The sequence below is a fragment of the Ipomoea nil genome, unplaced genomic scaffold, assembly GCF_001879475.1.
Source record: "Ipomoea nil cultivar Tokyo-kokei standard unplaced genomic scaffold, Asagao_1.1 scaffold3169, whole genome shotgun sequence".
In the NCBI taxonomy this organism is placed as follows: Eukaryota; Viridiplantae; Streptophyta; class Magnoliopsida; order Solanales; family Convolvulaceae; genus Ipomoea; species Ipomoea nil.
The window spans coordinates 2,307,960-2,335,039 of NW_017619597.1; the positions used below are offsets into that span (position 1 = coordinate 2,307,960).

The following is a 27,080-nucleotide window of genomic DNA, read 5'->3' on the forward strand; positions in this document are numbered from 1 at the left end:
GTATGCCTAGGTATATTAATCGAGGGCAAAACAAAAAGTAAGCCAAACAATCAAGAATTCAGGAGCTAAAAGTGAAGCAACAATATAATTGGAAAATCTAATATGGGCAACCTAACACGTCAAAACCACTGGTCATTACACAAATGACAAAGACTACCCATTTGAATTTTATCTCACTCCGACGGATAAATTCAAAAGAGTCTATAAATATCTCTATTCATACGTATCGCGTACCTGCTCGGTATCCAGGCGAGCCGTCGAGAGGAATAATTCACGAGCATTACCGACCTTGGAGTTAAGTTTTCCGACCTACTCCATACATTGTATGGTAAGTGTACTAATTATCATGTGACAATTGTTATTGTGTCGCAAATTACTCTTTTATGCTTAATGGTGATTTGAACTGTCGACGTTTTCCGCCGCCATGACGGAGAATGCGGACAAGCAAACCACGAAAGAAGTGATCGAGATCGAATGTCTGGACGGCAAGTTGGAGTATAAATATATAGAATGAGGGTAGTAAAATAGTAATTTTATTATCTGAGGTGCTAGGTCTAAAAGAATGAGGGGTAGTAAAATACTAATTTAATTTATTATCCGGGACGCTAGGTCCAAAAGAATGGGGTAGTAAAGTAGTGATTTTATTACACGGGGTGCTAGACTCAAAAGAATGAGGGGTAATAATTAGTAAAGTAGTGATTTTATTACACGAGATGCATATAAATAATAATGTCGTAGTGTTCCTGTTAGAAGTCATGACCATAAGCCATTGGATAATGGTTTTCCATATTTTTTTTCCATTTTCTCTTTTGATCTCATTGTTCAAAAGTACGGGAAGAAAGATGCAAGTAATTGATTTTATGATTACTAAATGATTTGAATCGAATAGTATGATAACAGAAATAGACAAACGAATATAGTAATGAGTATCAAATTCAATAATACGATACCAAAATCACAAACTAAATGCTATCATAATGCGATTTATCTTTCTTGCATGATTTACCAACTATTATGCATAAATAAGGTGAGTACGATTTACTCACCCCTAAATCAGACTATATAGATTTAATAGAACAGAAAAACAACCGTTCTACCATGACACGAAAAAGATCAAAAGCTTTATAAATATCAGATTTCAAACGCAACGATTAAAACTAACAAAAACGAGTATAATCATCAACAAAGGAATTTCTCTATACAATTCTCAATGTATTCAAAGTGAATTTGAACGCCGGTGGGTGCGCATTGGAAGACACATTAGAGAATAGTTGAGACATTTCACTTGTATAAATGATATTGATACACTCATAATTATTGAATTCTTTTTATCATGTATAAATATGTGTTTTTATTCAAATTCATTACGACAAATAAATTTAAGATTTTAGGCCATCTTGATTAATTGAGAGCCTTATAATCTTTATCCCACTTTTACTTTGATGCTAAAAATTTCATTAGCATTCTCAATATATGATAATTGTATTATGATTTGACTAATATATTTAAGATTCACGTAGTATTTCATTGTATATAAATAAAAAATTCAAATATAATTTTCTTAAACATCACAAACTTGCTGTCACTGGGACCACATTCTTTGTTGGCATTGCAGTTTGTGATTATTACGTGGAACTTGGAAGCATGGGTCAAATTTGAGTCAAAAGTAATTGATCTTCAAGAAAACCAACACAAAAGGACATTTCTTCAAGTCTGCCAAACACCGTCTTAGGTAAATGTTTGAATCTCGGCGGTAATCGTGTGAATATTATGTCCAAAGTGATCAAATTCTTTGTATGTATTGACGTTTGGTTCTGTTTATTGTATCATTGAGTCAGACTTACATTCTTTTAAATGTTCTGTCAAGTCAAGGTGTGGGACCCTTGTATGTATTGGAACTTGGTTCCGTCTCTTAAGTCATTGAGTCAGACTTACACCCTCTTAAATGTTCTGTCGAGTCAGGGTGTGGGACCCTTGTATGTCCAAAGTGATCAGATTCTTTGTATATCGTGACATTTAGTTTTGTCTATTGAGTCATTGAGTTAGACTTACACCCTCTTAAATGTTCTGCCGAGTTAGGGTGTGGGACTTGTATGTTCAAAGTGATCAGATTCTTTGTATGTCTTAGCATTTGATTTTGTCTGTTGAGTTATTGAGTCAGATTTACACCCTCTTAAATGTTCTGTCGAGTCAGGGTGTGGGACCCTTGAGATTGAGGATTTAAATCCTTTGGAAGAAAAATGTGAAAATGAGTTAAAGAAAAGGTAAATACGCAGTAATTCAAGGATCGCTAAGCAAAAACGCTTAACATTCTTCTCCTTTTTTCCGTTACCCATCTAACTCCAGTCTCCCGCATTGAAAAACCGTATGCCCTGTTTGGTTCTCGAAATTCAGAATCTTTTTCTTTTACAGGCGACCTGCAAATTTTACTGCTTGGGCTTCTCAGAGGTAAATTTCTTTAATTTTTCACTTTTTCCTCGTATTCTTGTCCAATATGCCATTTTTCCTGCGTAATTATCTGATCGAAAACCTAAGAGGGCACGGATTTCGATTCCTAGTTGTAGTAATTTGAGCGTTAATTGGAATTCTAGGGTTTTATTTGATATGCTAGGGCTAGAAGTTGCATGTTCTTAACTTACCCCAAGTGTATCAATAGCTTTGGCAGTTCTATTAAGCTCCAATGCTCAATCAGTTTGTTGAAAATAAAGAGAAAAAAGAAGCAAACTTGTTGATTTGTTATCTCACTTGCATGAGAGGAAAAAGTTGTTGAATTATGATTTCAAGCTGTTTGAAACCACGAAAAAGGTAAAAGGAATGTGCGATTATGCAAAACCCGGAGCTTTTGAATGAAACAATCTTGAATCCGAAAGCTAATGTATTCAACTATTAACTGTGTTTACCTTCTGTGTTGCGTTTAGCTTAGTTTGTGCTCCATTACCAGATGGCTACCCGGCCTACTCGTTCGAGGAGACAGGTAGCTGCCCAGCAGCCGGAGTCTCAATCAAGGGCCAAGTGGAATGCACACCTCACTAATATATTGGTGGAACTGATGGCGGAGCAAGTGCGTTTGGGAAATAAACAGAATAAATCCTTTAACAAGGAAGCATGGAAGTGCATCTGTGAGGATTTTCATAAAGAAACGGGTCTTCCGTGGGACCAGGAGCAATTGAGGAGCCGGTATACTGCCCTTAGGAAGCATTATGCTATTGTAAAGTCAATACTTGATCAGAGTGATTTCAAGTGGGATGAGCCGACAGGTGCCATTGTTGCTACAGATGAGGCATGGGATTCATACATCAAGGTTCGTTACCCCCATTTTCTAGTGTAACACTATCAAACAATTTTTTTGCTGGATGAACCCTTTGCTGTTTCGTGACACGGTTATGGCCATTCTTGTGTTGTCAATAGGAAAACTACTTTCTTTTTATTCATGTGGACCAATATTTATTAAACTGATTTTCTGCTTGATGAACCCTTCACTGTTTCTTGACATGTTCTAGTGTATTTCTGGTGACTAGGTCTCTTTCCCAATTTCTCATGTGTTGTAAACAGGAAAACTACTTTGTTTTTGTCAATGGTTCACAAATCACATAAATGCATAATAGTTCGTTTGTTGTATATACTACATTAGAGTTCTTGCTGGTTCAAATGACTAAGAACTTGAGGAAGAAATAAGGCTTTTTTTGTTCCCTTGAAAATTATCGATCACTAGTTGTATGAAATATAATAATCAGGAACATCCAGATGCAGAGACTCTGAGGAGTGCGGGCTGCTCTATTTACAAACAATTACACACAATCTTTGCTGAAACCGGGACAAAAGGGAAGTCAAATGGATCTACTATGAGCAAGGAGCGACCCTCTGGTTCACAACCTTCATCTGCGTTTGAGGACAAGCTGTCCTCATCAGAATCTGAGGAAGAGGCTGACATGGGAGTTGAGGAAGAAGATAAACTTCAGTCAACTAACCCGTCTGCAAATTCGAGTCGGAAGAAAGGGCGTAAGGGGGTCGATGATTTCATTGCGAAAGCTATATTGGAGATGGCTGCTGCTTCAAGACTCAGGGCTGATGCTATCAAGAAGTTAAACGAAAGGTACACTATAACCGATTGCATTAGAGCTTTGGACGAATTACAAGGTGTCAATGACCAAGTTTATTTCGCTGCCTTGGATCTGTTCAACAACAGAAGTGCGAGAGAGATATTCTTGTCCCTTCAAGGTGAGAAGCGGTTGACCTGGTTGCATTGCAAAGTTTCTCGCATTCAGTAATTCATAGGATAGGCCGAGGAGATCGCGCCATCCTATCAGTGCTTTGTTAGATACTCTCAGTAGTCATTTATTGCATTCTCCAAGAAAACGAATTTTGTAGTCTTAGATTTCTCTGTTACATAGTATATTTAGAGGAATGATAGATTTCGATATCGATTTTTTTACTTCTTACAACCTATAGGTTAAAGGAGATATATTATAGATACATTGTTTTGCTTATGGGTCTAGTTTCTTGTGAAAGCTGTAAAGACAAAAACAAGAAATCAAAGTGAAATGATTCATAGTACCCATTGTCTTTTCCATGTTGAAAGAGATTCATAAATCATAATCATTTGACTTCAATGAACTGCAAGTTTGATTTCATACATAATTAATGTTAGATTTATTCTTCTGTTCTGATTTCTTGTCGTGTTCTGCAAACTCAGGATTGTGATTCATTAAATACTTGCAAGAAAACACATATTCTAGCAGAATTTTGTCAGATGAATACAGAATGGACTTCTGAAACACTAAAACAAGACAGAAAGACTCCTCAGATAGTCCTGACAATGATTAACTAATGTACAAAAACATAACATAAATTATACATTCTATCCTCTTCAGAAAGAGACCAGTTTTCCAGAAAGCGAGAAAGCACACGCCTATACATTGAGACAAAATTAAGAATGTAGCTCGACTTCCTGGGAAAGCGGCAATGGAGTCTTATCTAGAGCGAAATCCTCTTCAAATCGTTCAACCCGCTGCTGCTTTTAGCCTGATTGTATACCGACTCGAATGCATGAGTGCAGACGTTGGCGAATCCCGTGACTGCCTGAAAGACATGTGGCAGTCCCATCTGTAGGTTGCTCAATGTCATGGCCCTCGTTACGCCCACCAACTTGTCGTATTTGGCCTTCTCGTCCTCTGCCCTCGCTCTCAGTGTGTCAACCTTAACCCGCCTCAGACCCACCGGATTCTTGCCACTTGTACTCCGAGAGGCGTCAGACATCGAGTACGGACCGTACTTGGACTCCATCGACCTAAGTTCATTAGCCTTCTTCTCGAGTTCTTTCACCGACAAATCCAACCTCTTCTTTTGCTTTAGCTCGTCTGTCTGCTGGACGACAATAGCATTTATCACGCTTAAAAAGCTCTTGATTCCTTCAGACGCGACCTTGTCGGGGACATTATTGACCGCAAGATGCCACTCTTCACAAAACGAGTAAACCGAAGAGTCTTGACCGGTTTTCTGCACCAGCTTGTTACTAAGCTGGAACATGCTAAGCCTGAGCCATCCGGTCAGGGACTGAATGTAATCCCGTTGAGCTTTCACGAGGTTGCAAAACGAGAGGTGCCATTGTTGAACTTCAAGCTCGAGTTGGAGAGTCGATTGTCGATGAATTTCAGACGTAGGATCGGTAGCCAGTATCGCGCTAAGATACTTGAGCTGCTGGACTATGTGTGTCTGGACCTGATGGCTCTCATACATGCTCCTCCACATGTACATTAATCTGTAAAAGATTGAATCCAACCAATTAGCTAATCTAACCCATGACCTTATAAACCCATATATTATCTCTTATTTTAACAATGTGGGATTCTTAACAAAGGTAAAGAAAGAGAGAGCGTGCCAGTAAAAACAGTCAAAAGCTAGCTTTTGCTAAGACCTATTTCAACACTTTTTTTCTAAGCAGTAAAAAGCATATTGATAAAATCATAGAAAGAATGTTGAGAGATAAAACCGTGAAAATAAAATTGGGAGAAGAGTAGAGTACAAACCCTTTGACAAGATTAACGAGTTGCGGGTAAAGCTCAGATTCTCTTAATTTGACGATTTCAGAAGAGATCGTTTCTATAGCTTGTGAGGCCACCATCATCTGCGATTCCAATTTCTCGACCTCTTTTTTCGCCTTCTCAGTCTTTACATAATCCGCTCTTTTCATTTCTAGCTTCCGAAGGTGTGCCACTTTTTTCTCGTGCTCTAATTTCAGTGTCTCGGCATTCTACAACAACCCCATTCAGAGATAGAAATACAAGAATTATTAACCTATCAAAACCAAAGTGCTCATGAAAATCAAAAGGGAATTCAAACCCCGGTCCGCAGAATCTGCTTAAGATTCTAAATGACAAATCAGTTGGAAAACGAGACAATGTCATTGGATTTGTTCTCGCTGCTTTCTCGGGGGACGAGATAAATTCATGGTACCCAAGAAATGCAGAAACATGTGAACAGCCAAGAATCTATAAACTTTGGCATCAAAAGAGTAAAATTTGATATTTACTTTCACTACTTCTTACCCTAACTTCTAGGTAGAGCTTCTTCTCCCAAGCATACAATCTCTCCACCGTGGAACAATGGCTAGAGGCGGCATCACCACCACCACCGCCAACACACATTCCATTCCCAATCGATTCATCGCAACATCTCCCAAATCCATTCCATTTTGGACTCGACCGGAATGACCATAACAATGGCCCTAAAGTTTTTCCTGCAAATATACATAACATATAATTGAAAAATGCCATTATAACTCGACTTGAATGACCATTGAAACCCGCAGCCACTCTCTAAGAATGTGCACTGAGTAAACCCCGCGCCTAGACCACAAGGACGTAAACCATCCTAGGTTGTCCATAGCTGACTGGCCAATAGGCTTATAACTTTGCGGTTACCAAGTCAACGGCTGGGCAACCTAGGCAACTAGGTTTGTAACTTTGAAGTTACCAAGTCAATAGCTGGACAACCTAGGCAACTAGGTTTGTAACTTTTGCGGTTACCAAGTCAACAACTAGGCAACTAGGTTTGTAACTTTGCGGTTATTTCTAAGGTTTTTTATCCAACTCCCTTATGGCTCTGATACCAATTGTAACACCACCGATTTTTGGCATAATTTAAAACATTTTAAGCTCCAGAGATACGATAAAGTCTAACATTAGTACTTCAATTACATATACAGCTAAATTGCAGATAAGAACAAATTAGATACCAATAATATGCAGATATGTATGTGAATATAAGCATAATGTACTACTTGAGCATGTTGTACCTTGTGCAGTTGTGGTTGTACGTAGGGAAAGGGTGTATGTATGAGATATACCTGAGGATCTTTGGTCGGAGAGAGTACCGGTGGGGACTTCTAAGAGCAATGAGAGTTGGCCGCCGGCGTTAGCCGCCTTGAGGAAGTACTCATCCAGTTCTTTGATGATCTCCACCAAGTCTTTACTCTTGGTGGAGACCACCACCGCAAGATCGCTGGTGGTGGCGGTGTCTTTCGAGTACTGACTGACCACGGACGGCGGCGGCGCCACGCTGGCCTCCCCGGCGGTGGTGGTGGTGGTCACAGCAACCTCGGACGCAACGGTTGTCTCCTCCCACTCCTCCTCAGTCACGGACCTCGACGACGCCGGGACGAACGGGTCCCAGAAATCCCAGCTGGATCCGTGCGGCGGAGGAGGCGGTGGCGGCGGCGGCGGCGGCGGCCGGATGGCGGAGGACGTGGTGGTGGAGGTGGTCCATGTCACGGTCGTGGGAGTCGGGCTGAGCGGCGGCGGGGGAGGTGGAGGTGGCGTGGAGAGCAGCGGCGGGCGTAATGGATTCTGCGGCGGAATGCGGCGGAGATTCGTCTCGGCGGTGGCGAACTGAAGAAGAGCGGAGCCGGTGTTCCGGAGAGACCTTATATACATAGTATGCGCCGCAGAAAAAGCATGTCTGGCCTTCACAAACTGTTTCATATAACTCTTCCGAGCTTTACACCGTGAAACCAACTCCTCTCTCTCCACTCGAGAATAACAACACCCCATTTCTCCGATCTCTCTCTCTCAATCACTCAAACCCTTTCTTTCGTCTTCTCAAAAAACTGCATTTTCCCCTAAAATTCAAACCAAAAAATACCCAAGAAAAGTTTCAGTTTCCCAGGAAATAATCTCATCAAGAAACCACATTAAACACAAAAGAAAGCAGGAAAAAAAATAAAAATGTTTCCTTTTTCTCTGGCTTATAAAACTTCTTTTCTTTGTTTTCTGAACATAAAGCGTCTGTAAAATGGTGGGGTGGGGGGAGGGGGAGAGGGAGACGACAAGAACACACCAGTGAGAGAGTCGACGTTGGACAGAGTGCCAAATTGGTGTAATTTGATTTACATGGTGACTAAAATGCCCCCATTACGCCTAATATTTACTAATCACAGGAGGAGGGGAATATGTTTATGTTATTTCAGTTACAAAAATCAAGAAAGACAACATAAGATGAATGGCTGCGTGTTGGGAATTTAGAATGGTCAAGGTCAAAGGTCAAATGGTTGGGAGAAGAAGAAGAAGTACTGTACAGATATTAAGAGATGAATGGGTTCATCCCTTAACCAACTTTTACAACCATAACTGTCAGTACCCATCACAGTACAAAGCTTGTGTTCTTGCTCCTCTTTTTTTTTTTTTTTTTTTTTTTTTTTTTTTTTTTTTTTTTTAACTTCAAATTCAAAATTTGAAGTCTTGCTGTTTTGCTTGCAACACTTTTTTTTTTTTTTTTTTTTTTTTTTTTTTGAAAATGTAATATTTGCTGTGCATAAATTTTATGACAGTTTGGGTACTCTTCTCTTTGACTAAAAAAATGTGTGGTAATGTGGTATTATTTGATTAAATTTTATGAAGTGAATCTGTTTATAAATTATGGTGACAAATAAATATTGGGAATTGTAAAATTATGTTAATGTGTGAAAATTTGTGCATAATGTTCTGTGTACAAATAAAGTTCTCTCATTTAAAATTTATTTTAAAAAGAAACGACATTTTCAATCGTTGGGGTATAATTTAGTCTTTCAATTATTCACAACAGATTTATTGAGCACAACAAATTAATTCCAAATTAGGTCATCATTCTTTTTAAAAAACCTTTGTCGTCAAGTACAAAATTGATGTATTTGATCATACTCAAATGATCAACTAATTCAAAATAAGTTAGTATATTTGCTTTATCTTTGCTTTGTTAGCAACTATATGGTGTAGGGTTAAAAAAGGAGCCAACACTCTCTTGGTGAGCCCGTTGCATAATGTATTCTTAGTATGATTTACCTCTTATGTGTGATTTGTAGACTATTACATAAAAACAATGTTTACCAGGTGCTAAAGAAGAAAAAACCAGAAGTATACTCTTTACCTCTCTTAGTGCCTTTAATCAGTTGACTAGTATGTACTCGGACTTTGATCCACCAGCCTCTATTTCTGCATATTTTGAATAAATACCGTACAGGCTCCTTTAAAAAAAAAAAAATACTCTTTAGGTCAATATATATCTATGTCGGCTTACAAAGCACGAAGAGTCATTGACCAAATTCGTGGGTGTTCCTATGAGGAAACACTTATGATATTAGATGGGCCTATGTGGTGGGGATTGAGCACTTTGCAGTAGTAGATGAGCCTATTTGACACTTGTGTCGCTATTTGCACCACCCCTAGTGAAAAATGGGTGTAAATAACATTGGAATTATATGGATATTTATACTAAAATGGTCAAATGTAATTTACGAGTTTCCATAATAATTTTAAAAGATTAAAATGTATCATTAATAATTTTTTAATTAAATTTTATTACTAAGTTATTTTTAGCTAAATGTAATAGTTTACTAATTATTATGATATATTTTAGTATAATTCAATCAAATTCTACTTGAGTATTGAATAATCATTCCAATTTTGATGTGAGTCAATATAATTTGTTGCTGATTAAATTTGTTAGTCAACAATAATATTTCTAATTCCAATACGAGTCCATCTAATTTTTTGTGTGATTAAATTTCTTAGTCAACCTTATATTTGTGAGATGAAACTATTGGTAATTTGGGCGGCAAAGAAGACTAACTGGACTCATATGACTCTATATATTATTAAAATTAGTTTTATCATTAAAATATATTAAGCGTTGGATACTACCCAAAATAATTAAACAATATTATAGACCCTTTCAAAAAAAACAATATTATAGACAAAATTATTATAATATCACACTTTGAAATAAAAATAAATACTAAATATTTTAAATAAAAAGGTGAAACATGTAATTAAAGTTAAACACATTTCATAAAATTAATTAAAAGATAATCAAAAAAGTAATCTAAACAAAAATCAATGTATTCATCTAAATTCTAATATTAGACTAATTTTAATGAAGGTGGTGCAAATAGTAAGTTGTTCTATTTACACCACCTATAAAATTAACACACCTATTAAAAGATAGTGTAAATAGTAACAAGGGTGATACAAAACTGCAAATAGAATTCCCCTTCTAAAACTTATGAATGTAATACATAAATTAAAAGTGAAATTAACTCAACCACAACTAATGATTGATAGTGGAGTAATTTATTTATTTATGCGAAATAGAAAGAGGAGGTTTGCAAATTGTAACATATGCTGACTTTACAGTGGACAATGCGGTGGCAAATCTTGGGAGTATTGAGGAGGAATTGCAACTATATACTAAAATGATTCATCTTTTTCTCTTTTTATTCACTTTTAATTCTTTTTCCATAGAGGACTGTGACCATGGAATCAATCTGACAGACCATTGCAGATCCACTGCTCCTATATAATAATCTGACACAACACCTACCTTCTCAAAAAATTATACTGTTTATGTCCGCACTTACCTCAATAATTCAGTAGCCAGTATTTGAAAGAATAGATCAATGTTTAAATTTCAGCGATAACAATGTGAGAATTATGCCTAAAGTGCATATATTCTTTGTGTGCACCGACATTTGACAATCATTATTGTGTGGACCGTGATCCACACAAGTTGCGTGGACCATATTTTGTATATTATAAAATAATGTGCATTTAGTACACAAATGATGTATTCTTAGTATATTAAAAATGTACTTTGTTTTCAGGAAAAATACATTATTTCATTACTAAATATACATTATTTTATATATAATGTACATTTAGTACACAAATAATGTGATTTGCCGGCATTTGGCCCTCTCTGCTGAGTCATTGAGTCACCGTAATTTATATCCTCCAAATGCTTTGTTGGACCGAATGTGGAGACCCTTGGAATTGGGGCAAATTATGTTGTGCATCCGTATGCACCATGCATGGTGCATACATGGTGCATACAGATGCAAAAACGACGTCGTTTTGCATAAAACGTGCGCCCTACTTAAAAAAAAAAAATCAGTTTCGATTCCTAGCAACAACATTATGTTATTCATTTTTATTTCATTCATTTTGGATTTTTTAGTTATGAAATTCTGGAAGTGTAGTTATGCAATTCTGGAAGTATAGTTATGCAATTCTGGATGTGTAGTTATGAAGTTATGGATGTGTAGTTATGCAATTATGGAATTATAGTTATGCAATTCTGGAAGTGTAGTTATGCAATTTTGGAAGTGTAGTTATGCAATTCTGGAAGTGTAGTTATGCAATTCTGGAAGTGTAGTTATGCAATTCTGAAAGTGTAGTGAAATTATGGATATGTAGTTATGCAATTTTGAATTTTTTTTTTTTTAAGTTAGACGCAAAAACGACATGCATCTGTATGCACCATGCATGGTACATAGCATACGGATGCACAACATAACGCTCCTGAAATTGGAGATTTAAACTTTTTGGGAAAAGAAATTACACTGTTTATGAAAATTTTATTATTATTTAATAATACTACCTAAATTGTAGCATTAAATATGAGATTATGTAATCATGAACCTAACAAAAAAAAACGGAAGAGACTTGATTCAACACATGAAGATCAATGGTGTACTTGTTGTTATTGGCCCACTAGTTAATTCACTCAATAATTAACTTCTTTGTGAATATGGAGGGTACAATGCCATTAATTGATTTTTAGTAAAATATTATTAAATTAAGTGTTTCTCTTTTCAAAAAGGAAAAATAAAAATTTAAAGTTCATTTAAAGATGAAAATCTAGTTGCATTTAAAGTTCTTATTTTAAGAAATTCTTCAATTTAACGTGTCTTGTTAAATTGTTTTGTAAGAATTATTAAGATGAATGAGTACTTTAAGAAATTCTTTCTTGTCACATGCCTTGTTAAATTGCTAAAATTTAAAGAATTAATTCTTCAGCGTCACGTGTTTTGTTAAGCCAAGTCGTTATGTAAACATTATTAAGATGAGTGATTATTTTTAGAAATTCTTTAAATCAAGTGTCTTGTTAAGTCATTTTGCAATAACGGAGTACTTTAATAAATCTAAGTACTAGTTTTGAGAGGTAATTCTTGAAATGGCACTGAAAGAATTTAAAAGGAAATTTAGGAAGCTTCTTCTTCTTCTCTAATACACTGAAATGGGTGTTAAGGAATATAAGAAAAGTAAAGGAGAACAAGCTCATCTCCCTACTCCTAAATTAAATAATTTATGCATAATAATCTAAAACAATAAGAATGGATGATAATTAGATTTAAACAAATAAATAAATAATCCAATCCCATAAGAATGGATTCCTCAGGCTTTAGGACTCAATGACAGCGTGATGTCTTGAAAAACCTTAAGCCTCTTCTCAATCTTTCTGGGACAATGTTCCAGCTTCGACGATGTTGATGTTGTTTCAGAATCCAAAACTGCTGCAATTATCGCGTCCTCGAAGTCCTTGCTGTCGGGCAGCATCAAGTCCGCCCATTTCTTCTCCGGCGAAATCGACTGCCGTCTCATCTTGTTTTCCGGGGTGGCGCCGGCGCCGCCGTTGCCGGACCTTGTTCGCTTCAGCACCGGCTCCTTGGAGGCGAATTTGGAGGAGTAGAACGGCGGCGCGTCTATGTTGAGCGAGTTGAGAGGAGGCTTTTGCGCCACCCGGTTGGAAGATACGATGTTTTCGTCTGGGAATTGGTCTTCTTGGAGCGGATTTGCGGTTGTTATTGTTGTGGAGCAAGGCTGAGGTTGCCAGATTGCGGAAGAGACCAAGAAAGATTCGAAAGCCTTGCGGTGTTGGTCGGAGGAGCCGACGACCTTAACCATGGCGACGGATTCGAGATCCTGAAGCATCTGCTGGGCTCTCTCGTAGGCTTTGAGGTGAGAATCTACGCCTCTGGGGCCGTCCGCCACCGCCGGTTTTACGCGGCGGAGCGTCTCTTTAGCCTCCCCCACTCTTCCTTGCTGCATCAAGCAAATCCCCAGATTGCACATCTTGTTGTTGTCTGGCGCTATCGCTAATGCCCTTCTGTATGCATCTTCTGCTTCTATGTAGTTGCTTTGCTGCATCAACGCCCACCCCAAATTCCCCTGTAGAAAAAAATGATTTTTAATTTTTGGGTTTCTTTCTCTCAATTTACTGATCATCATTGTTGAGTTATATATCTTTATATGATTATTACCAGGAGTCTAGTGGCTTCTTGATCAACTGAAACCTGGAACTTTTTCCCTTGAGATCTTGCAGTCTTCGTTCTCTTTCCATTAAAGGCTAATCCTTGTTGGATCATGAACAATTTGTGCCTCAACAGTCCAATTTGATCATCCAATCTCCCACATCTCTGTCAACACCACAATTAAGTCTAAAAATTCAATCTTTGCAAATTTAAATGGAGCCCATCATTCAATTTGGTATCAGAATCAATCTTATGAGATCATGGATTCTTAGAGGGCATAAGAAAGTAATCGGTCCACACACGTGATGAGACATCAGTTTAGTCTTTTAGTTAAAACAGAAGGCATCATTTGGAATGAATGCAAGGGAGTGAAGGGGAACCTTGTAGAGGTCTAACAAAATGTTGTCAAGAGCTTCTTGGGCTTGATCGGAACACCGGTGTCTTAACGATTTGATCGCTTCAATGGCTTCCTCCGCCCTGTTTTGCTGCTTCATCACGATCGCCATGTCTTTCAGAGCACTATCCACTCTGTCTCCGGCGTTAATGGCTGCCCAGAACAGAGGGATGGCCTTCTCCGGATCCTTATCAACCAGCTGCAAATTCAAATTCAAACCCCAACATGTCAAAAACACAACTACAAGTCTATAACTCATTATCAGTTTAAACTTTTAATCGAGACATCGATCGGTTCAAGAAACATACTTGGACATTCTTGGCTCGAACGTAAGGGCTGTCGCCGACGGGGACTTTGGGGGCGGCGACATGGAAGGAATCGGAGCGGGTTCTGGCGACACCCAGAGGCTTGGCGGGGGACGCCGGAGCAGATTTGGTGGGTCTGAAGCCCGGCGGCCCATTCCACGTTTCCTTCAACATCCTCTCCGATTTCGATTTCGATTTCCTCTAAACGGATTCGAATTTTTTTGTTGCAGAAAATTCAGATGGAAATTTGCAGAAGGAAGGGAGAGAGTGAGAGGGAGTGAAGGGGAGAGGGTGCAATTTAGGCATGGAGAGTGTGGATATTTGACCGTTGAAATATAGCCGTTGGGAGTCATATGACCACCCGTTGGGTCTTTTCCCTTGAGGCGTTTTTATTGCTATACTGTAATACTGTATATATCAAGTCCATTGTATTGCAATATTGCATGAATGTTCATAATCTTAGAAAATATTTTAAGCATTTTACCAAAAAATGTAACATGCCAGCTAATTAAACGTTTTCTTCTTTCAATATGCAAATACAAAATAACATTAATTAATTATCCAAACATGCTTAAATCGTAATATTTTGAAATCGAGTTAAATTTCTCACATTGTTTATGAGTTTCAACCATTTGTAGCAATTGTGGTTGTTTGATGCAATTGATGCTCTTGTAATTAGGAAATATGAGTATGATCAATTGTGGCATTGTAATATATTATTGATATTTAAGATTGGTAGAGTAAATGACGTTAAATCGCTAATCTAGTCCAACCTAGCCTAACTAGGCATATTAGAATGTGAGCTCAGCTTAGAGCAACGTTAACACTAAGGATAACAATTTTGTATGTTCTCAACTAAAGTCCCTGATCCTGCTTTCAAAAAAAAAAGTCTCTAATTCCCTTCCCGACGATAATAGGAACTGAGAAAAACTTCTAATAATGGGACGGACGGAGATGGAGAATGCTTTCAAATCCCCGCCAGGGGATGAGGATGGGGACAGAGATACACCTCCATGCCCTCGTCCTCAATTTTTTAAAATAATAATAATAATAATAATAATAATAATAATAATAATAATAATAATTATTATTATTGTTGTTGTTGTTGTTGTTGTTGTTGTTGTTGTTGTTGTTGTTGTTGTTGTTCATAAGGTTTAGATAGTTTGTATTGTATTTTGATATTACATGTGGTTACATTTTGTATTTGTGTACTTATGTTCTTATTTGTATGAAAGCTATTTGAATATTATATTTGACATTTCAGTTGTTATTGAGAAATAATAAAAATTAAGTATTTTAAAGTTACAAAGACTATGTGATTTAATGGTATCCGGGTTGGACTTTCATTTGGAAGATTGTGAGTTTGAGCCTCAGTGGAAGCGTTATTGGTTCTTTGTGTTTTAGTAGTTGAGAAAGTATATGAACAGACAGATACTACATTGTAATAGATAATTAGTAGGTTGAGAAAGTATAATAGATAAAAAAAAAAGTATTTTAAGGTTAAAAATTTAATATTTAAATTTTTTACTTAAATATTATTAATAGGGAATATACACCGGGGAACAATTATCTAACCCCCACAACCAAACGAAGTGTAATTTCCAATTATATTCGTCCGGATCTTAGCAGATCTGACCAGTTTGGTCGTCCCATTTATGCTTTATAACACACTAGATTGGTTAACCTAGGGTCCCCAGTTGGTTCCTAGCCATTTTCAACTGTAAGGATGCCGACACCAACTTAACCCTCATTCTGACCGTCACCAAACAACCTTATAACTGTTTACGAAGTGAAACTCAAGGTCACATCACGTCCCATCAAATTATCGAAACCATTAGGACACATGGCACAATTGTTGTCGTTGTTGAATCCACATGGGACACGTGGAATACATGTCGAAAAATCGACATGTGTCCCCTCACCCCACCTATATAAATCGCATTTAATGCTTAAGGGGGGGGGGGGGTTCATAGAACAATTCATATAATGCATCTTTAACCTTCATCACATTTATATGTGCATCATTCACATTATAAGCAAAATCAACCAACCTCATTTTGTACCTAGAATTAAGTTGACGAGCGAGTTAACGAGTAAGGAAGAGAGAAGAAAGACGATGGTGTATTGATAGTAATATGAGTTCTTGACATTACAGAGAAGATAACATGCTTATATACAAAAGAGCTAGGCGGGAAAGGTGGTTACAACAGAATCATGCTGAATTACTCTACTGCCCCTTTCTTGTTGATTGCTTCACGTGATGCATGCTCCAATTACCCCCCCCCCTCCCCCCAGTAAGCTGTAGCGTCCAAGTCTTGTACGCCCAGCTTAGAGGTAAACAAATGAAACTGTGCCGTGGAAAGAGCTTTGGTGAATCCATTGGCAACTTGGCTTGAGGAAGGGACGGACAGGAGTTTGATCAAGCCTTGTGTTACCTTCTTTCGAATAACGTGACAATCAATTTCGATATGCTTGGTCCTCTCGTGGAAGACGTAATTTTCAGCGATTGCCACTGTAGATGAATGCCCTGTCCGGGTGCATTTTTGATATAGCGCAACACTCGGTGCGCACAAGACATATGTTCACTGGTAGGGGAACCAACGAATTGGCTCAACTGTTGCACTGCATAAGAAATTTCTAATCGAGTTGCTGTAAGGTACAACAGCCAGCCTACCAGTCTCTTGTAGCATCCAACATCGCTTATCACTTCACTATCACCTCTGTCTAGCCGGTGGCCTGGAACCATAGGAGTACTTACCGGCTTTGAGTCAAGAAATCCAGACTTATTTAGAATGTTCAAAGCAAACTTGTACTGGCACAAATTTAAACCCAAGTTGTCTATATGTGCTTCAATGCCTAGGAAATAACCTAGAGTACCCAAATCCTTGATTTTGAATGCATTATCAAGGTATGTTTTAAGTTCTCGAATAAGACTCATAGTTGGACTAGCAACAAGAATATCATCCACGTAAACAAGGAGAGCTAGAAAATCCGAACCATACCCTTTTGTGAATAACGAAGGATCGGCCTTGGACTGGTTGAATCCCATACGTAGAATGGCAGTGCATAGCTTGGCATTCCACTGCTGGCTTGCTTGCTTTAGACCATAAAAAGAACTTATAAGCTTGCACACTTGATTGAGCTTTTCTCTTTTGAAACCGGGAGGCAACACCATATACACATCTTCATCTAAATCGCCATGAAGAAAGGCGTTGTTGATATCCAATTGATGGATATGCAAAGCTTGAGAAGTAGCCACTACCAAGAACGTTCGGATGGTGGTAATCCTGGTTACGGGTGAGAACGTTTCAGTATAGTCAATTCCTAATTGTTGTGTGTAGCCTTTGGCTACAAGCCTCGCCTTGTACCTTTCAACGGAGCCATCCGCCTTGAGCTTGATTTTGTACACCCTTTTACATCCTATGGGTGTTTTCCCGGGAGGTTAGTCGGTTAATTCCCATGTAGCATTTTATTGGAGTGCTTCTATTTTGGCATCCATTGTATTTTTCCAACACTCGTGTCGTATGGATTCATTATAGGTTCTTGGCTCTTCAATGGATGTTACATCCATAGAGAAAATCTTGTGTGGCATGGTAAGATGATTGCATGATATAACACTAGCCAAAGGATGCAGAGATGATACCTTCTTTGTGATGGTGTCACAATAGTAATACTGAAGTCTGCTAGGTACACGACAGTTTCTGCTAGACTGTCGAGGAGGAGGGGAGTTACTGACAGAACCAGTAGCTTCCATTATGTCATCAGTATTGTGGCTACTAATATTGTCATCAAGACCATGTCGAATATTTGAAGATGCCGATGACTCAGAGGTAGAATGCGACTGCCCAGTACTAGAGGTATGTTGCCCAAACTCTGCATATGGCATAGAAGTTGTGATAGGTATATTAGGTAGAGGAGGATTAGGTAGCATCGGTTATGGCAATTCTAATACCTCTGTCTGTGAAAATGAGAATTGTGTTTCATAGAAAGTGACATCTCTCGAGACAAAAATGGTTTTGGCATCCATATCATATAATAGATATCCCTTAATGTTTGCCGGTATACTAATGAATGCCCATTTTCTGCCTCTAGGAGCCATTTTATGCCTAGCATGTGGTAAGGTGGTTGCATAACATAGACATCCAAATACTCGTAGACTGTTTATGTTAGGGTCCTTACCATACAACTTCTAATAAGGGCTTGAGCAGTCAATAACCGGCAAAGGCAGCCTGTTTATGATGAAGGCAACATGCAAGACACATTGTCCCCTTTTCCATTATTATTTCGTCTGCAGTAGCTATATTTTCATCAGAACTAAAGCCTTGTTTACTCCGTATGTTCGGAATTGCATTGGCATGGTTAAAGTCCAGATTGCCAAAACTTAGATTTGTCAAGTTAATTTGTTTTTCTAATTTTTCAGCCATCACAAAGACTTTATAGACTTCCGGCAATGGATCAAGTACAAGAACATTAGATTTTAAATTGTTATAATCTTCATTTAACCCTTGAATGAATCAGATTACCTTATCCATGTCACGTTCCTTCCTGCTTTGATCTATTAGATTACACGAGCAGCGTGGACGACATCTGCAGACCAGAAGAGGCCTCAACACGTTCATCTCCTCCCACATTATTCAAGACTTTGTGCAATATTCATTCACGGACATGTTCGCTTGCTTGAGATTGTAGATTTCATTCTGTAAAATTGAGATGCGCTGAGCATCATGTTGTGAGAATCTCCTCTTCAAATCATCCCACACCTCCTTGGCTTTGTCCAGATGCAATGATGCTCTGTGCGATGGACGGTTGTACTGACTTGAAGATCCACGAATAAATCATCAAATTGCATCTCCTCTAAGCAGCATAGTGAAGATGATCTCGGCTCTGTGCTAGAGTGCTGCCATCAACAAAACTCCATTTATTCTTCACCTCCAAGGGCTATACGCGTGGAAATGGACCACGAACCGTAGTTCAAACTCCCTGTCAGTGGGTGGAGTAACCAAAACCACGCACAAATTGTCATTGGTGTGGAGGAACAGAGGCTTCTCCAGTTCTTCAGTGTTGTAGTTTCTCTACATCTGCGCAAGTAAGTTCTTTTGCGGAACAGTCATGGAATTGGTGCGAATGGGTGATCGGCTCATTAGCGACGCAGCTTGCACTCCTTGATTTGATTCTCGGGCGCCGGAGACATCAGTGGCATAGGAGTTCCGTCGTGGCTCTGATACCATGACGAGCAAGTTAACGAGTAAAGAAGAGAGAAGAAAGGTGATGGAGTATTGATAGTAATCTGAGTTCTTGACATTACAGAGAAGATAACATGCTTATATATAAAAGAGCTAGGTAGGAAAGTCGGTTACATCAGAATCATGCTGAATTACTCTACTGCCCCTTTCTTGCTGATTTCTTCACGTGTTGCATGCTCCAAAAGACATAAAAAGATTGCAATCACCCTAATATTTATCAAATTCTGTCTTCATCTTTTGAATCATTTCTATAATTAGCTTTTCATGATGACACAATTTTCATTTAATACATGCTTGACATTCCAAACAACACCAAGAAAAACATTAAAAGTGGGATAGTTAGTTTCATATATCACTTGAGTAGCTTCATAAACAACGTAACCACCTCTAAGATGCTAAGAAATCATCCTCTATTTTACTCCAATCTTCCAAGCTAGGACAACATTTATACGAAGGTTCTCTTTGCGCAAATATTGGAAATGCATCCTTAACTTTCATGGCTACAACTAACATTTCATTTGTAGAATTCCAATGAGTAGCACAATCAAGGTTTTAACTTTTTCCCAAATGATGCACAATTTCAGATAACTTCAACAACCTAGACTCAGATTGATTATTAATCACACACTATTCCTAACATCATCAATATTGGTTTTAATTTGAGAAAAACCATCTTGAACAACAAGATTCAACATATGAGTAGTGCATCTCGCATGAAATAGCTTACCACCCAAATGTAACTTATGACTCTTGGAGAATGTTTCTTTGGCGATTCTAACTGCGACATTATTACATGAAGCATTATCCACTGAAATTGTGAAGAGTTTATGCTCTACCTCCCAATCTTTTTGTGGACTTCATAACCCTATCATTGATATCAATACATGATATATAAAAATAATATAATTCAATTCAAGAAAAAGTTATTATTAATTAATTTAATATAGAGATATATTTACAAACAAGTGAAAAACATAACTGTAGAGGAGGAAAAGACATAAAACTAAGAACACACTTTTGAAGTTGCCAATTTGAATCAACAAATGTCTAGTGAGTAGTGAGACACATATATGAAACGTTTTGTACCTTAGACTTCCAAATATCAGTGGTCAATGATATTTTATCGATATTTCTTAACATCAATTGTAACATTTTCTTCTCTGTGCCATAAACAGTAATGACATTATTCTTTTCCATGACACGAGAAACATTCTCAAATTGTAGAAGATTCACTTTGAACATAAAAGTAAAGCCATAATTTTCCACATCATTTAATGGTTGCTTGTGCATTAGAATCCAATGGGCAATAGCTTTTATTTGCTTCGTATGATCATATTTACCATCTGACAAATTAAAGGAGGTGTCTCAAACTTGAACTTTGTATTATGAAATTGCAAGGTTTTTGATTTTTTTTTTTATGAAATTTCTTTTGTGTACACATATTCAAATGATTCCAAAGATGTGTTATTGTAGAAGAAGTCGACTTAGAAAGTAGTGTTTTACAATGTATACATTGTAACTTTATACTTCCATCCTTTATAGTAACTTAATTCATTAAAATTAGCATGAGCTTTTCATGCCTTCTTTCTTTTCTTCCGTTGAAATTGACATTGATCATCATTCTTTTCACAATCTTTCTCACCGTCACCTTTTTCATCTCCAACATCCAAAATTTCATTTTGTACACCATCATCATTAATATTCAAGTTGTCTACATTATCACCTCCATCATTAACTTCATTAAAATGAGTCTTTGACTATATATATTTTTGCATCATAATAATCAGTTCAAAGTTTTTCACTTCATATATTCTTGCTAACATTGTTAAATACTTTTATAATTCATGACTAATTGACTAATTGTAGGGTGCTTTACTGATCATGTGCAATTAAAAAAATATGAAAGTACTCCTTCCTGCATTAGTTACTAGTGAACAAAGCTAGCAGATAAAAATCATAAAATTACAGATTTTTTTCTTACTTAGCAATAATATAGTAGTAAATTATAACTAATTTCTCTTATTTAGAAAAATCATAAAATTATTTAGACGGGTTACCTCATCCATCTCCATCTTCTTTAATATCGTGTCTTTGTGTTTGCTCATTTGGATTTGAGGATTCCATATACAAAAATTAGTGAATGGCCGTCCAAAAGATTCAAGAAAGTGGTGGTATGATATGCAGCAGTGCGACTACGCGACAGCGAATGTTTTGTTGGAATACTAGTCGAATCAAACATACTATGATTTGTATTCGAATTGAAATATATGAATTCGAATCATGAATCGAATTTAAAATATTTAATTTGTTTACACCCATAACTCATGAACTCAGGAATTCATCGTCAATGGTGGCTCCTTTAGAGGAAGAAGCACTCACTCAACTCACTATTGTATCCAAGAGAAGGCGAAGTTTCTTCATCTCCAGGGACGGAGCCAGGAATTTTGTTGAGGGGGGCGAAATAGAGACGGATTAAAAAAAAATTTCAGTAAAGGCGAAACATTAAAATAAAAGAGATATTTGAAAAATAAATAAATAAAGTACCTAAGAAATATAGGTGTAAATATTATTGGATACGGGCAAAACATAAAACACATCGAATTTGAATATATATGTATGTATGTGTGTGTATTAAATATTTAAAAAGCTATTAAAACGTGACTCTGTTAAAGCCATAGATAGGGAAGGAGCCAAAAAAACTGTAAAATTATATTAACAACCAAAGGGTTTGAACCCTTGACCTTTATTATAACTAAACACATGTTTTACCAACTAATCTAACTCATTTCCTATTAATAATCAACAGTTTTTATATACTAATATTCAAACAAGTACTATATATACACATATACACACAAAAATTATATATGGGGTGAGGGTGGGGTGAAGGGAGGCAGCTGACCCCCCTGCCCCCCTTTGGCTCCGTCCATGTTCATCTCTAGGGCTGTGCATAAACCGACCCACCCGAAAAACCCGACCGACCCGAACCCGAATATATGCACTTGGGTGGAATCCGAGCCCGAATTAGCATACCCGAACCGTTCACACGCCACGTAGCCGGTTAGAACGAGGCGGGTTGGGGGTTATAAAATTCCCCCGAACCCGTCCGACAACCCGAATTAGGGTAAGACTGCGTATACCCTAAGGTATACGACGTCGTGTAAGTGGTGTATATATGTTGCCTTTGGAGGAAACCCTACTCATTTCCGCAGCTTCCTCGTCTTTCTTCTGACTTCTGAGAACTCTCTAGAGTCGTTCTCTGAACTTCTCTCGTGAGTCTCGTCTTTCTTCTCTGAAATCTGAAACCCTAGTTAGTTCTTACTTCTTTCTTCTCCAGATCTCTGACTCTGTGAGACTCTGAGTCTCTGAGTTCTCTCATTCTCTCTGAGTTTGAGTCTCCGGTGGAAGCTAGCTAATATTGTTCGGTAGAAGCCCTATTCTAGAGTCTGGACGACCTGTGGCCGGTGCGGTGGATTGTAGATTGCTGTCACGGTCTCACGGATTTGAAGCCCTTTGTTCTCGGGGGTTTGATTTGGAGAAACGAAGTAATCTCTAAACCCTAATCTTAGACATACTTAGATTATACTCTTATATATTGTGATACGTTGTTGTTATTTGTGATTCTATGATTCTGATGACTGTGACAAAGTGAATCTGTTGAGAAGTTCCGGATTGCATGTCACTTATCCCTTATTTGTGAATTTTTGATCCTTTGATTAGGGCTTCTATGATTCTGATGACTGTGACAATGTGAATCTGTTGAGAAGTTCCGGATTGCATGTCACTTGTCCCTTATTTGTGAATTTTTGATCCTTTGAATAGGGTTTCTATGATTATATGGACTGTGACATTTTAGAATCACTTAGTTGTGATTGTTTGTGGAAGCCCATAAGTCCCTTACACTTGTTGATTATACTTTGTCTGTATTGTTTGTGGAAGCCCCTAAGTCCCTAACCCCTGTTGGCTGTTGGATGTTGCCTGTGTTGGTGAAAATGGTGGAAGCCCCAATTGTAACTACGAATTGTGAAATCCAGTAAAATGATGAATGTAAACTTCAGGCTTTCACCATCCTGATTTCTGGATTTCTTTGTCACTTTGTGTGATTAATGTGATACTGTGATTGTATCCATGTATGCCTGTATGTTACTATGTTTATAACTTATAAGTTATAAGTTTATGGATGTATGACCCTTAATAGTTAATTCCTTAAAGTCCCAATTATGAAATTTAGAAAAATGATGAAGTTAGGAACTGCCTGTCTTCTGATTCTGGATTTCTCTAATTCTGACATTCTTTGAAATGGTTCCCACTGTACTGATAGTATTCCATTTCTTTAGATGGAAAATATCATAGAGTCTGGTAGTCAACCTTCCAACTCTTCACTTCATGGATCTACAGTGGTGGAAGCTCAGACTGTTGAGATAAATAATGATCAACAGAATGTGCAACCTACTGTTGCGGTTCTTCCGAAGAAAAGGAAGGTAGTTGAATCCAGATCTCCTGTGTGGGATCATTTTGAAAAGATTGTTGATGAGAATAATGTTACTGTTGAGGGCAAGTGTATATATTGTGCCAAAATATATAAATGTGAGACCAAAAAACATGGTACTTCATCATTGAGAACCCACATGTTTAACTGTCTTAAAAACCCTCACTCAAAAGACACAAGGCAATCACTTCTGACCTTTCAAGCTGTTACCAATTCTGATGCATCTCCTGCTACTGTTGGTGAGTTAGGAACTTGGGTCTTTAATCAAGAAGCTATTAGGAAGGCCTTAGTTGAAATGATTATAATAGATGAACTCCCTTTTAGATTTGTTGAAGGTCCTGGATTTAGGAAGTTCATTCATACAGTTCATTCTGGTATGTTGTCCTAGGTTTAAGATTCCATCAAGATGGACAATTAGTAGGGATATCAATTTGATTTATGAAGAGGAAAGGCTCAAGTTGAAGTGCATGTTTAGGGGAAACACTCAAAGAGTCAGTATTACTACTGACACTTGGACTTCTATTCAGAGAATTAACTACATGGTAGTTACTGCTCACTTTATAGATGAAGAGTGGAGGCTAAATAAAAAAATTATTTCATTTGTCCCTGTCACATCACACAAAGGTGAGTCTGTTGCAAAATCCCTTGAAAACTGTTTGCTGGATTGGGGTATTAGAAATGTCTACACTATTACAGTGGACAATGCATCATCAAATGACACTGCCCTAGGTTTTTTAAAAAAGAAATTGATGTCTTGGGGAACATCTACTGTGAAGGGCAAGTACATTCACATGAGATGCATTGCCCATATTTTGAATTTAGTTGTGCAAGATGGGCTAAAACAGTGTGATGATTCTGTGAAGAAGGTTAGGGATGCTGTAAGGTATGTGAGAAGTTCACCTGCTAGACTTAAGAAATTTAAGGACTTGTCTGAATGGCTTGGGATTGAAAAGAAATCTTCTCTGTGTCTAGATGTTCCAACCAGATGGAACTCTACATATCTTATGTTACAATCTGCAGTATTTTATGAGAAAGTGTTTTATTCACTTGAAGAAAGTGATTCTTCCTTCAAATCAGATTTAGGTGATTCTATTCCTAACTTTCTTGATTGGGAGTCTGTGAAGAGTTTGGTGAATCTGTTGAAGTGTTTTTATGATATGACAATAAGAATTTCAGGTTCTTTATATGTCACATCTAACACTTTTTTTTTTCTGAAATTTCTGATTTATATTGCCTATTGAATGGAATGGTGGAAGCTGGTGGTTCTGTGAAATTGATGGGGGAAACTATGAAGGTTAAATTTGAAAAGTATTGGGGGGATATAGCTAAGATGAACTTGATGATATTCTTTGCAAACATTCTTGACCCCAGGGACAAATTAGAGTACATGCCAGCACAGATCTTACACATGTATGGTGAGTTAAAAGGTAAAACCTACTATGAGAAAGTGGTTGCAGCTTTTACAGAGTTGTTTGATGATTATGCTGCCTCTGTTGTCCCTATTGCTCCTGTGATTCCTTCTACTGTTGTCCCTACTGTTTCTGTCATCTCTTCTACTGATTCTTCACAGTCTAATGTTGGGAAGCCCCAGGGTTTGTTAAAGTCCCAGATTAAGAAACAAAGAATGGAGAGTGGGGGAAAGAAAAAAACTGAGTTGGAAATTTACCTTGCTGAGGCATTAGTTGAAGAAGAATCTTCTTTTGACATACTTAGAGCATCAACTCCGTTCCTGTGGGCTTTTGAGGAGCGGGAGAAATTGTTTGGAAGCTGAATGCTGAAAGATTTCCTATCCTTTCAAAAGTAGCTAGGGATGTCTTAGCTATACCAATATCCACTGTTGCCTCAGAATCTGCCTTCAGTACATCAGGGAGGGTTTTAGATCCTTTTAGGAGTTCTTTAACTCCTAAAATTGTGGAAGCTCTGGTTTGTACTCAGGATTGGCTTAGACTGCCTAATACCCCTATATCAATTGAGGAAAATCTGGAGGAATTGGAGAGATTTGAACAAGGTAACATACTAACACTTAACTTTCCTGCATTTTCTATTTACTTTTATTTTAAACTTGTCCTTGTATTTGCAGAATTGGGTGCTGATGGTGAGAGTGGAGCTGGGAGGATTGGTGGTTCTACACTTCCTACGATTCCTGTAATGTTATGCTTTATACTTTATACTACTTTATATTCTTGCATTAATGTAATCTGTATACTGTATTACTCGTGACTCATGAGGCTTGGTAACTAATTAGTAATTAGTTGCTGCCTAGTTGTCCAGTTGTCCTAATGAGGCTTGGTAACTTACTAACTTGTTGGTTGCTGCCCTTGGACCTTGGTGCACTGGACAGTGCCACAGTGGTATAACTGTTAGTTGGTAAGTTTGTTGTTGGACTCAAGGGTGCTGTACTGCTGGTAATGTATCATTGTATTATGTATTTATGACTTTAAATAATTTAACTATTTGTTATGGCGATGATGAAAGCTTCCACCAATGATCTGAAATAAGGGATTAAGCTGGTATGTTGCTCTATCCTCATGGGGATGTTGTAGCAATTTGCCTTTAATCCTAACTTTGATATGGACAAAAAGCTTACTGAGCCAATGTTTAATATCTTATTTTCTACCTTTTATAGTTTTATAAGTTATAACTTATTTTGTTTTTGCTAATTCATCTTAAGTTTTGAGTATTGACAGGAAGAAGAAGAACAGTAGGCTAGAGCTAAAGTAGGAACTACTGAGCAATCTGAGCTAGGAACTTGGATATTTTTTGAATTACTGTAATTTTGGTAATTTGGTGCAATGGTGGTTGCTGCAGTGTTTTTTAGAAATTGGCTACTTTTACAGTTTTACATTTTGTATAAGCAAATTCATAATTGCCCTTGCCCATTTGACTTTTTGGAGTCTAACTGTCTAAGTACTAGTTGTCTAGTTTAGTAGCTTTACATGTAGTTTGTGCACAGTGCACTACATGTTTTTGTAAATTTTTTCAGTTTTACTTAATTTTTACACGTTTTAGTCAATTATTTAATTTTATTTTTATATTTTAAATATCCGAGATGCATTCGGATATCCGACCGACCCGTCCTCAACCGAAA

General features: G+C 37.4%; 4 protein-coding genes across 8 annotated transcripts; 2 read left to right on the forward strand and 2 right to left on the reverse strand.

Annotated features, from left to right (window-relative positions):
- The first annotated feature begins 2,352 nt into the window (after positions 1–2,352).
- On the forward strand, positions 2,353–4,635 carry LOC109167682 (L10-interacting MYB domain-containing protein-like). 5 transcript variants are annotated; one of them, XM_019316769.1, is made up of 3 exons: positions 2,353–2,448; positions 2,924–3,301; positions 3,735–4,635. In XM_019316769.1, exons 1-3 carry the CDS (start codon positions 2,368–2,370, stop codon positions 4,266–4,268), a joined length of 993 nt encoding a protein of 330 aa, XP_019172314.1. In that variant the 5' UTR covers positions 2,353–2,367; the 3' UTR covers positions 4,269–4,635. The 5 variants fall into 5 exon arrangements, with proteins under 5 accessions (XP_019172314.1, XP_019172315.1, XP_019172316.1 ...); XM_019316770.1 differs by having other exon boundaries at positions 2,942–3,301; XM_019316771.1 differs by having other exon boundaries at positions 2,363–2,448; positions 2,919–3,301.
- A 42-nt stretch (positions 4,636–4,677) lies between these two features.
- LOC109167680 lies at positions 4,678–8,464 on the reverse strand. Its single transcript, XM_019316767.1, has 4 exons — positions 7,346–8,464; positions 6,546–6,736; positions 6,027–6,250; positions 4,678–5,758 (listed from the first exon to the last, which is right to left on the reverse strand). Exons 1-4 carry the CDS (start codon positions 8,046–8,048, stop codon positions 4,975–4,977), a joined length of 1,902 nt encoding a protein of 633 aa, XP_019172312.1. The 5' UTR covers positions 8,049–8,464; the 3' UTR covers positions 4,678–4,974.
- Positions 8,465–12,554: 4,090 nt separating this feature from the next.
- LOC109167493 (protein POLLENLESS 3-LIKE 2) lies at positions 12,555–14,527 on the reverse strand. Its single transcript, XM_019316514.1, has 4 exons — positions 14,264–14,527; positions 13,942–14,154; positions 13,571–13,726; positions 12,555–13,478 (listed from the first exon to the last, which is right to left on the reverse strand). The coding sequence occupies exons 1-4, from the start codon at positions 14,432–14,434 to the stop codon at positions 12,705–12,707; spliced, it is 1,314 nt and encodes a 437-aa protein (XP_019172059.1). The 5' UTR covers positions 14,435–14,527; the 3' UTR covers positions 12,555–12,704.
- Positions 14,528–23,840: 9,313 nt separating this feature from the next.
- Positions 23,841–26,697, forward strand: LOC109167540 (zinc finger BED domain-containing protein RICESLEEPER 2-like). The gene is made up of 7 exons (XM_019316563.1): positions 23,841–24,057; positions 24,166–24,231; positions 24,317–25,168; positions 25,249–25,750; positions 25,852–26,000; positions 26,073–26,137; positions 26,680–26,697. Exons 1-7 carry the CDS (start codon positions 23,841–23,843, stop codon positions 26,695–26,697), a joined length of 1,869 nt encoding a protein of 622 aa, XP_019172108.1.
- Positions 26,698–27,080: the final 383 nt, after the last annotated feature.

Coding starts and splice junctions, on each gene's coding strand:
- LOC109167682 (XM_019316769.1), top strand. CDS start 2,368: ATGCCCTGTTTGGTTCTCGAAATTCAGAATCTTTTTCTTTTACAGGCG. Junction 2,449..2,923: donor ACTGCTTGGGCTTCTCAGAG/GTAAATTTCTTT, acceptor CGTTTAGCTTAG/TTTGTGCTCCATTACCAGAT. Junction 3,302..3,734: donor CATGGGATTCATACATCAAG/GTTCGTTACCCC, acceptor TATAATAATCAG/GAACATCCAGATGCAGAGAC.
- LOC109167680 (XM_019316767.1), bottom strand. CDS start 8,048: ATGGGGTGTTGTTATTCTCGAGTGGAGAGAGAGGAGTTGGTTTCACGG. Junction 6,737..7,345: donor CTCCGACCAAAGATCCTCAG/GTATATCTCATA, acceptor GTATATTTGCAG/GAAAAACTTTAGGGCCATTG. Junction 6,251..6,545: donor AGCTCTACCTAGAAGTTAGG/GTAAGAAGTAGT, acceptor GGGTTGTTGTAG/AATGCCGAGACACTGAAATT.
- LOC109167493 (XM_019316514.1), bottom strand. CDS start 14,434: ATGTTGAAGGAAACGTGGAATGGGCCGCCGGGCTTCAGACCCACCAAA. Junction 14,155..14,263: donor TTCGAGCCAAGAATGTCCAA/GTATGTTTCTTG, acceptor TTGAATTTGCAG/CTGGTTGATAAGGATCCGGA. Junction 13,727..13,941: donor TTTTGTTAGACCTCTACAAG/GTTCCCCTTCAC, acceptor TGGTGTTGACAG/AGATGTGGGAGATTGGATGA.
- LOC109167540 (XM_019316563.1), top strand. CDS start 23,841: ATGGAAAATATCATAGAGTCTGGTAGTCAACCTTCCAACTCTTCACTT. Junction 24,058..24,165: donor GAATAATGTTACTGTTGAGG/GCAAGTGTATAT, acceptor CTCACTCAAAAG/ACACAAGGCAATCACTTCTG. Junction 24,232..24,316: donor TGCATCTCCTGCTACTGTTG/GTGAGTTAGGAA, acceptor ACTCCCTTTTAG/ATTTGTTGAAGGTCCTGGAT.